Consider the following 11437-nt stretch of genomic DNA (forward strand, 5'->3'; position numbering starts at 1 on the left):
CTTATGAGGAAAGGTTGAGGGACCTAGGACCTTTCTCATTGGAGTGAAGAAGGATGAGAAGTGACTTGATAGAGGTGTACAAGATGATGAGGGACATAGGTAGAGTGGACAGTCAGAGACTTTTTCTCAGGGCGGAAATGACTATTAAGAGGGAGCATAATTTTAAGGTGATTGGAGGAAGGTGTAGGGGAGATGTCAGAGGTAGGTTCTTCACACAGAGGCTGGTGGGTGTGTGGAATGCGCTGCTAGCAGTGGTAGTGGAGTCAGATACTTTAGAGACTTTTAAACGACTCTTGGATAGGCATATGGAGGATAGTAAAATGTAGAGTATGCAGGGTAGATTGATCTTAGAGTAGGATAATAGGTCGGCACAACATCGTGGACCGAAGGGCCTGTACTGTGCTGTACTGTTCTATGTTCTATATGTTCTATGAGAGGGGCGTCTGGACCAGGGGTTACACTCTAAGGATGTAGAGGAGGTCATTTAGGACTGAGATGAGGAGACATTTGTTCACATTTCTGGTTGACTCTTAACTGCTATCTGGGCAATTAGGAATGGGCAATGAATGCTGGCCTAGCCAGAAGAGTTCACATTCCATGAAGGAATGAAACACCCAGGACATTTCTCCACGCAAGGAAAGAGTCTAGGGAAATAATAACAGAGAATCAAGAAACGGCATGGAAATCAAATAAATACTTTGCATCAGTCTTCACAGTAGAGGACACTAACAGCATTCCAAAATTTCTAAATCGTCAAGGTGCAAAAAGAGGAGAGTGATTAACTAGTCTAACAATCACAAGGGAAACTAACTGGGATTAATTCTGAATAAAACCATTGGGTCTAAAGGGATACAGTAGGCACGCTGGTGGTAATCTTCCAAGACACTTTAAATTCTGGAAAAGTCGCAAAGTATTGGAATCTACCAATGTAACGCCTTTATTTATAAAGGGAAGTAGACAAAAACAGTGCAGTTAGCTTTAAGTCTGTTTTAGGGAAAATGCTGGAGTCTATCATAAAAGATGTAATCATTCTTTCTGAAGAAGGGTCTAGGCCCGAAACGTCAGCCTTCCTGCTCCTCTGATGCTGCTTGGCCTGCTGTGTTCATCCAGCTCTACACATTGTTATCCCAGGTGCACGTTACTTGCCCCGTCTTCATACAACAGTTGGATTTTGGTTTTTTAATCAGCCCTCCTCTTTCAAGATCATAACACTGCAGATTCTGTATTGATCTCAATAGGTTCATTTATCTTTGTTTGATTATGTTAGTCTGTTGACTGCTTCACATTCACTGTGCTCGATTGATTACACCTGAGACCCAAAATAAGTAGAAGCTTTAAGGAAGGCCTGATAGTGCTTAAAAACTTTCTATTTTCCTGACTACCCATGATATCTAAACCCACGACCACTTCCATCTAGAAGGACAAGGGCATCAGACATATGGGAACACCCCCACCTTCAAGTTCCCCTCCAAGTCACCATCCTGACTTGGAAATATACTGCCGTTCCTTCACTGTCGCTGGGTCAAAATCCTGGAATTCCCTCCCTAATAACATTGTGGGTCAACCCACAGCAGGAGGACTGCAGCAGTTCAAGAAGGCAGCTCACCACCACCTTCTCAAGGGTAACTAGGGCAAGAAATGCTGACCAGCCAATGACACCCACATCCCACAAATGAATAGAAAAAAAAATCCTGTCTTCCAAACACTGCCTTAAAAATATTCAATGACCTTGTCTCTATTGCTCAATGGGGAAGAGAATTTGATTAACAACACTCTGAGCAAAAAGAACTCATTTCATCTTAATGAGAGACCCCTTAGTTTAAACTGTGTCACCTAGTTCAAGTCTCTGGGAGATAACTTTTCAGCATCCACCCTATCAAGTCCCCTCAAGATTTCATACATTTCAACAAGATTGTTTTGATTTGATTTGACCTATTATCATCACATGTACCTAAGTACAGTGAAAAGTTTTGTTTTGTGTGTAGTATAGCAGATCATAACAAACAAGGACATACAGATCATAGAGTGGTTGAACAGAGCAAGAAATACAAAGTTACAGTTGCACAGAAGGTGCACAAAAAGCAAGATCAACATTAAATTTGAAATTTGAGAGGTCCATTGAATATTCTAACAATAGTGGGGAAGAATCTGTTGGAATGCATGTTTAAGCTTCTGTATCTTCCACTTGACAGAGATTATAACTGGGGTGGGAGGGGTCCTTGGTGATGCTGGCTGCTTTTCTGCAGCAACAAGTTCATGGGTGCAAGGTTGGTTTGCGTGATGGACTGGGCTGTGTTCATAACTCTCTGTAGTTTCTTACGGTCCTGGGTAGAGCAGTTGCCATACCAAACTGTGATGCACCTGCATAGTATGCTTTCGATGGTGCATCTATAAAAGTTGGTGAGGGTCCTTATGGACCTGCCAAATTTGCTTAGCCTCCTGTGGAAATAGAGGCGATGTTATGCCTTCCTGACGGTCATGTTAATGTGGATGGTCCAGGACAGATGGTTGGTGATCATCATGCCTAGGAACCTGACGCTCTTAACCATCTCCACCCCAGCTCCACTGATGTAGACAAGGACGTGCCCTCCTCCTTGCTTCCTGAAGTCAATGGTCAGCTCTTTAGTTTTGCCAACATTGAGGTAGAGATTGTTATCTTTAGACCACATCACCAAACACTCTATCTCCTTATTGTATTTTGTCTTGATCATTTCTCGTTCTTCAATTAGATGTCATAGTGCCAGATGACCATGGGTTTGCTCTCTCATTAGAGAGAGAGAGAAAACTGTCAGTGGTTTAATCTGAGGGTCATCACTCATTGAGTTGAGAAGGCAAGACCTTCATGGTGACCTTAGCTAGTGTGAGAATTGAATCTGTACCACTGATATCAGTCAGCATTACAAACCAGACATCCAACTAACTGAGCTAGACTTTCATTCTTCTAGATGTCAATCAGATACAGACCCAGCCTAGACAAGCCCTCCTCATAAGATAACATCTTTCATCCCAAAAATCAATCAAATGAACAGCTGCAAAATATTTATATCCTTTATCAAGTAAGGAGACCAAAGTCGATCACAGTACCCTGAATGTGGTCTCCCCACACCTTACTTTTACTTTCCATTCCCTTTGCAATAAACAACTATATTCTATTTGCCTTGTGAATCATTTGCTGTACCTGCAATCTAACTTTTCGAAGTTCATGTAGCAGAGGAGCCTAGATTTATAAACCCTACCTCTTTTCATTGTGGGAACATATTTGTTCTGAAACTTTTCCATCTCTCTGTTGGATGCCTTCCACTTCTCCAGCACAGATTTTCCTTCAAGTTGCTGTTTCCATTCTACTTGTGCTAAATCATATCTTAGCTTAGTAAAATTGTCCTTTCCACAATCTAAATTAATTACTTCATATCTATCTTTAAATGTTCCCTTAACCTAAATGAATGATGATCACTCTCACCATAGCTCTCTCACTGACCACACTTCTACCCAACAAGCTTTGTTTTCTAAGATTAAGTCCAGAGTTGCCCCTCTCCTGTTGATTTCGCTATGTACCACCTTAGCAAACATTCCTGAAATAATGTCAAGATCTTCTTTTACCTTGTCTGTACAGGAACTGAAGACTGAAACACACATGGGCCATGCAATAACACATGAGTGTCAGTCATTCCCTTCAGCCCTCTGGTGTTACTCAACATGTACAGGAAGAGATGTTCCATGCCAGAGACGGAGCACAATAAAAAAAATGCAGGTCCCACTTTCCTTCCCCATTATGACCTGTTGTATTGAGTGTGCGAAACCACTCTGATGGACACATTGCTGAACAGAACTTGAGAGAGTCACCAGTCAGCACTTGAGGATTTTGAGTTAATGTCAATACTGTCAATGGGGGTCTGGCATGTCCCATGTCCACTGTCAAACTGTTTTGATTTGTACAGCACTTCCTGGAAAGACCCTGGATATGGAACAAAAATGATTTCGTGCTTCATGTTTATATGGGCCAGGCTCAAACTGATTAATAAATGATTTATTACACAGTGAAAGGCATATCTTCCCAACGGGACCATTGCCCTTTTGAAAACCATTTACCCAGGCATTACTCAAAGCTAGCCTCTCGGAGAGATGGGCCTGCGTTGTTTTGTACACTGACAGCTGGATCATGTTAAATTGTTTCTCTTCAGGATATTTTTCCCTGAATCTCTTTTCTTTCTCGAGCTCGTGGAATGATATGCTGTTGAAGGAACCCGATTGTGCCTCTTCAAGCAGCACAACCAAGGCAGAAACAAAGATTCGCTTTTGTCGTACTCTCGTACAGCAACAAATGCAATATTCCAGCCGTGCTGTGTTTGTGGGGCACGTTAAACAGTCACAAGTCCATTCATTCCAGCTTTGTTTCTTTCCTCTCTTATTAAACTACTTCTGTGAATTATGCGATCACTGTCGTGGGGCATTTTATTCCTTCACGGGACATGAGCAAAGCTAGTACTTTCTCCTCACCCCTCGCTGCCCTTGAACTTTTGAGAGAGCAGTTAGGAGCGAGCCAGGGTGTGGAGTCACATCTAGGTCAGACCAGGTAAAAGATGGCAGATTTCCCTTCCTGGAGTAAACTGATTGGGTTTTTTTTCCAAGAACCAACAACAGTGTTTGTGGCCACCATTCTCAGCAATAACTTTCAAATTGCAGCCTTTTAAAATTAACTGATTCAAAAGCTCACCATGCTGTGGTAGGATTCAGATCCACTGAGCCAGAGCATTAGCTACCACTACACTACTGTATGACCCATCACGTTTGACATCAGCAATACTTCAACGGAAGGGTATAATCAACTAGGGATCTCTCTCCCAATAGGTGTAGGCCATTGAGCCCATTGACTCTGCTCCACCATTCAATATAATCATGGCAGATCATCCACTTCACTGCCTTATATCAATCCCCATATCCCTGATCATCATTGGCATTTGGAAATCCATCAATCTCCACTGTCAACATTTCTAAAAACCTCAGCTTGGTTCTAAGTGGCTACCCCTTTATTTTGTAATAGTGTCCACAGTTGTAGACTCCCCAAACGGGGGAAACATTTCACCTGCACCAACATTAGGGAGAGGCAGTGGTATTGTAGGTGAGTAACCGGGAATCCCAGCCTAATGGTTTGAATTCAACCACGGCAGATGGTGACATTCAGTTAAGACGTGGAACTGAAAGCAAGTCTAATAGTGACCATGTAACTGTTGCTGATTGTTGTGGCTGGAACCATCACAAATGGCGCAGCATGGTGGCAAGGTTCTACAGGAAAGGGAATCTGCCGTCCTTACCTGTTCTAGCCTGCACATGACTGCAGACCCACAGCGATGTGGTAGGTTCTTCACTGCCCTCTGAAAAGGCCTAAAGAGCCATTCAGTTCAAGGACAAGTAGGAATGGGCCATAAATATTGGTCTTGCCAGCAGAACACACATACCTTGCTAGAATAAAGAAGCTGTCTATCCCTTTTATGTATCTTGCAATCTTCAACGAGATCAACTCTCATTCTTTGAAACTTTAGAGAATGCAGGTACACTTTACCCAATCTCTCTTCATAGAACAGTCCTGCCATCCCGGGGACTAGTCTGGAGAATCTTCAATGCAGTTCCTATATGGAAATGATATATTTTTTCCTTTATTTATTCAGGGGATGAGGGCGTCTCTGGCCAGGCAGCATTTATTGTCCATCCCTAATTGCCCAGAGGGCCGTTAAGAGTCAACTCCATTGCTGTGAGTCTGGAGTCACATGCAGGCCCAACCAGGTAAGGATGGCAGTTTCCTTCCCTAAAGGGCATGAGTGAACCAGATGGATTTTTCCCCAACAATTGACAATGGATTCATGGTCATCATTAGATTGTTAACGCCAGATATTTTATTGAATTCAAATTCCACCATCTGCCATGGCAGGATTTGAACCCAGGTCCCCAGAATGTTACCTGGGTCTCTGTATTAACAGTCCAGCAATAATACCACTAGGCCATCACCTCTTCTAAGAAAAGAGACCAGAACTGCGCACACTACTCCAGGCAGCTTGAACCAAGGTATGATAAAACTAGAGCAATACTTTGCTACTCCTGCACTCAAATCCACTTGTGATAAAGGCTAGCAGGCGTTGACACCTCCCTCCCCTCCTGAACTCCCAACTTCAACTGGAAAGAACCTATTTGAAGCCATTTCATCAGCCAACATCCACAGTCTTTACCTGCAACTGAGGACTGGTTGCCTGATTGAATAAGAAAGGATGAAATCATAGAATCCCTATAGTGTGGAAGCAGGCCATTCAGCCCACCAAGTCCACAATGCCCCTCCAAAGAGCATATGCCACCCAGACCCACCCCTGTAACCCTGCATTTCCCATGGCTAATCCACCTAACCTGCATATTGCTGGACACTACGGACAACTTAGCATAGCTAATTCACTGAAACCTACACGTCTTTGGACTGTGGGAGGAAACTGGACCAAACCCACACAGACACAGACAAAGACACAGTCAGAATGTGCAAACTCCACACAGACAGTTGCCCAAGGGTGGAATTGAACCCAGGTCCTGGTGCTGTGAAGCAGTAGTGCTAACCACTGGGCCACCATGCTGCCCCATTTATGATGATTCCAGCCACATTCCCAAACTTGAGCAGGGAAAACCCCTTACGCATGTACAATCGAGCTGCTTTTCTCAGCACAGCATAGGATCATAGATGGATTCCACACACAAACCTGTGTAGAAAAGTTGCCCCTCATGTCCCTTTTTAATCTCTCTCCTCTCACCTTAAACTTATGCCCTGTAGTTTTGAACTCCCCAACCTTAGGGAAATGATTTTTGCTATTCATCTTACCTATGTCCCTTTTAAAAAAGTCAATCCTCAACCTCCTACAAAGGTCCCAGCCTGTCCAGCCCCTCTTTATACCTCAAATACTCCAATCCTATCAACATATTTGTAAATTTTTCCTGCACCCTCCCCAATTTAAGTAATTTATTGTATGTGTGATGCTTTATTGACCATAGAGAAATCATATGACCTGTAACCTTTGACCCCCTTACTAATCATGAATCTATCTACCTCTGTCTTAAATACACTCAGTGACCCGGCCTAAACAGCGCTCTGTGGCCATGAGTTCCGCAGATTCACCACCCTCTGGCTGAAGAAATTCCTCCTCATCTCAGTTCTAAGAGGTCATTCCTTCACTCCAAGGCTGCGCCCTCAGGTCCACATCCCCTCTGTCCAGACCTCTCAGTATTCTATAAGTTTCAATCAGAACCCCCTCATCCTTCTAAACTCCGTCGAGTACAGACCTAGAAACCTCAACCTCCTCATATGACAAGCCCTTCATCCATGACATCATTCTCGTAAACCTCCTCTGGACCCTCTCCAATGCCAACAAATCCTTCCTTGGATACACGGTCTAAAACTGCTCACAATATTCCAAATGCAGTCTAACCAGACTCTTATACAGTCTCAGCAGTACGTCTCTGCTCTGGTATTCTAGCCCTCTTGAAATGAATGCCAACGTTGCATTTGCCTCTCTAACCACCAACTGAACCTGCATTTTAACCTTAAGAGAAAACTGAGCAAGGATTCCCAAGTCCCTTTGTGCTTCAGATTTCCAAAGCCTTTCCCTGTTTAGAAAATAGTCTATGCCTCTATTCTTCAGACCAAAGTGCATAAACTCACACTTACCCACACTGTATTCCGTCTGTCACTTCTTTGCCCACTGCCCTAGCATGTCCAGTCCTTCTACAGCGTCCCCATTTCCTCAATACTACCTGGCCCTCTACCCCTAAGTTTGTGTCATCTGCAAACTTAGCAACAATGCCCTCAGTTCCATCTCCAATCATTAATGTATGACATGAGTAGTGGTGGTCCCAGCAATGATCCATGCAGAACTCCACTTGTCACTGCTGCCATCCTGAAAAAGACCCCTTTATCCCCACTCTCTGTCTTCTACCAGTCAGCCAGCCTTCTATCCATGCCAGTATCTTGCCCCTAACACTATGGGATCTTATTTAGCAGCATCCTGTGGATCACCTTGTCAAAGTCCTCCTGGAAATCTAAATATATTACATCCACTAGCTCTCCTTTGTCTAATTTATTCGATTCCTCCTCTAACAGATTCGTCAGACAAGGCTTCCCCTTGACAAGGCCACGCTGACTCAGCCCTATTTTGCCATGCAATTCCAAGTATTCCACAATCCCATCCTTAATAAGGAATTCTCAAATCTTACCAACAACCGAGGTCAGGCTAACTGACCTATAATTTCCCATCTACTGCCTCCCTCCCTTCTTAAACAGGGGTATCACAGCTGCAGTCTCCAGTCCTCTGGGACCCTCCCTGGCTCCAGTGATTCCTGAAAGATCACCATCAATGCCTCTACAATCTCCTTCAGAATCCGGGGGTGTAGTCCATCTGGTCCACCTTCAGATCTCTCAGCTTCCCCAATACCTTCTCCTTAGTGATGGCCGCTACACTCACTCCTGCGCACCCCCCACCCCTCCCCCAATAAAGTCCCAGTGTGCTGATGGTGTCATCCAGTGTGAAACCTGATGGAAAGTACCCACTCAGTTCCTCCACCATGTCTTTGTTCCCCATTGCTACTTCTCAAGCTTCATTTTCCAGTGGTCCACTGTCCACTCTCTCCTACCTTTCATTTATCTAAAAAGATCTCTTGCAATTTTCTTTCATATTACTAGCTAGCTTCCCCTCATATTTCATCTTTGTCCCCATTATTACTTTTCACTTATCCTCTGCTCGTTTTTAAAGGCTTCCCAAATCTTTGGCTTCCCACTAATCTTCATCACATTGTACACTTTTTCCTTTGCATTTATGCTGGCCCTGACTTCCCTTGCCAGCCACAGTTGCCTCATCCTCCCCTTAAAATATTTCTTCTTCCTTGGGATGAATTTCTGCTGTGCCTTTCAAATTACCCGCAGGTACTCCTGCCATTGCTGCTCTACCACCTTCCCTGCTAGGAACCACTTCCAATCAGCTCTGCCCAGCTCCTCCCTCATGTCTTTGTAGTCCCCTTTACTGAACTGTAATACCGTCACATCTGATTCCAGCATCTCCCACTCAAACTGCTGGGTAAATTCTATCATATTATGCTCACTGGCCCCTAGGGATTCCTTCACCTTAAGCTCCCTGATCAAGTCTTCCTCACTACACATCACCAAATCTAGTATTGCCTGTACCGTAGTGGGCTCTACCACAAGCTGCTCCAAAAATAATCTTATAGACATTCCACAAATTCCTTTTCTTGAGATCCACCACCAACCTGATTTTCCCAGTCTATCTACATATTCAAGCCCCCCACCCTTCCCCATGATTATTGTAACAGTGCCTTTCTTACATGCCTTTTCTAACTCCTCATTTATTTTCTTCTCCACATCCTGACTACTGCTCAGAGTCCTGTAAATAAAGCCTGTCAGGTTCTGAGGAAGGGTCACTGGACCCGAAATATTAACTCTGTTTTTCCCTTCACGGATGCTGCCAGACCTGTTGAGCTTTTCCAACAACTTCTGTTTTTGTTCTATTAGGGTCCTTTCTCCTTTATGGTAGCTCAACCCTACCCACACAGATTCTACACGTCCTGACTCTGTATCGTTTCCTGATATTGATTTAATTTCATTTCTTACTAATAAGGGCCTCTGCCCATCTGCCTGCCCTTTCATTAGGATGTGTATCCTTGGGTATTTAGTTCCCAGCCTTGATCCCCATGCAGTGTTGTCTCTGTGATACCCACAACATCATGCCCACCAATTTCAATCTGCACTACAAGATCATTTACCATGTCCCGTACACTGCATCATTTAACAACACCCTCAGTCCTGCACTGAAGGGGGCCCTTCTCAGAGATGTCCCCTTACATGCTGTGCCTGAGGTTACATTCCTGGCCCTTTCCATACACTCTGTGCTATTACTTGTTCTGGAAACTTTACTAACTTTGCTGAGTCCTCCTTGCCTTTAATGTTTTCCATAATTTTCCATGCAACTAAATTCCCCAAACTCACTGTTTAGTTTAACGTTCAATCCACAGCCCTAGTTATGAATTTCCCAGGACTCCCAGCATGTCCCAGCATGCTTCAGGTGGAGCCCATCCCATTGGAACAGCTCCCTCCTTCCCCAGCACTGGTGCCAATGTCCCATGAATTCGAACCTGTTTCTCCCACATCAATCTTTGAGCCGCACAATAATCTTATTGACCCACTGCCAATTAGTTCATGGCTCAGGTAGTAATCCAGAGATTATGATCATTTTGGTTCTGTTTTCTAATTTCAACCCTAGCTGCTCATATTCCCTCAGCAGAACCTCATTCTATCTATATCATTGGTACCTACGTAGACCACAACAAATGGATCCTTTCCCTCCCACTCCAAGTTCCTTTGCAGCCCAGATGAGATATCCTGAATCCAGACACCAGGCAAGAAACACAGCCTTCGGGTTTCTTGATCCTAGCCATAGAGAACAGTGTCTATTCCCCTGTGTATAATATCTCCAATTACAACTACATCTCTCTTTTCTCCCCACCCTTCCTGAATAGCTCCCCGTACCACAGTGCTATGGTCAGTTTGCTCATCCTCCCTACAGCCCCCAGTCTTACCCACACAGGGAGGAAGAATCTCAAACCTTTAGACAAGCTGAAGAACTGAGGCTCGTTCAGCACTACCTCCTATATCCCTCTACCTACCTCGCTCGAAGTCACACCCTCCTGTGCCTGACCACTGACTGAATTCGACGTAGTTAATCTAAGGGGTGTGACTGCCTCCTGAAACACAGCATCCAAGTAAATCTTCCCCCTCCCCGATGTGCTGCAGTGTTTGAAGCTCAGACTCCAAACTCTGAGCCGGAGTTCCTTGGACAACCAACACTTTCCACAGATGTAGTCACTATGGGGCACAGTGGAGTCCACCAGCTCCCATATCACGTCGCCTGATCTAGTATCTCTATTTAATTACTTAGCTCTTGATTTTATTTTTAAATCCTACCAGTTTTTTAGTTTGTAACATGGAATATTTTCCATATTTTTCTTCAGTCTGAAAGTAACCTATAATAGATAGCTACTAATTTGACTATCACCAACCAATGAGCTTACAGTTCACCAGTGACGTCACTCTTTCATGGTGGGCCCCTGATCCTATTTTTTTAAAAATTATAAACTATGAGCCAAAGAGAGCAGGCAAAAAGTATCTTTTCCCTTCTTCATCAAATTCTCACGTGGCCTCCTGACTCCCCTAACTATATACTTACTCAGGTTACAAGGTGTAGAGCTGGATGAACACAGCAGGTCAAGCAGCATCAGAGGAGCAGGAAGGCTGACGTTTCGGGTCTGGACCCTTCTTCAGAAATATAGTTACTCAGGTTGTGTCTCGCTTTGGCTGAGATCTCTCATTACTGACCAGGTCAGCCATGATCTTACTGAATGG

The 11437-nt window shown here is 44.0% G+C and overlaps 1 protein-coding gene across 1 annotated transcript in view; it reads right to left on the bottom strand.

The window, feature by feature from the left end:
- Positions 1-8932: 8932 nt before the first annotated feature.
- LOC109924748 (protein O-GlcNAcase-like) overlaps positions 8933-11437 on the bottom strand; it is a 61383-nt gene continuing 58878 nt past the window's right edge. Inside the window, exon 13 of the mRNA XM_048601162.1 lies at positions 8933-9226. Within this exon, the coding sequence (XP_048457119.1) occupies positions 8933-9226 (294 nt within the window). The remainder of the gene's footprint in view (positions 9227-11437) is intronic.

This window comes from Rhincodon typus, chromosome 1 (assembly GCF_021869965.1).
Source record: "Rhincodon typus isolate 14 chromosome 1, sRhiTyp1.1, whole genome shotgun sequence".
Taxonomy (NCBI): Eukaryota; Metazoa; Chordata; class Chondrichthyes; order Orectolobiformes; family Rhincodontidae; genus Rhincodon; species Rhincodon typus.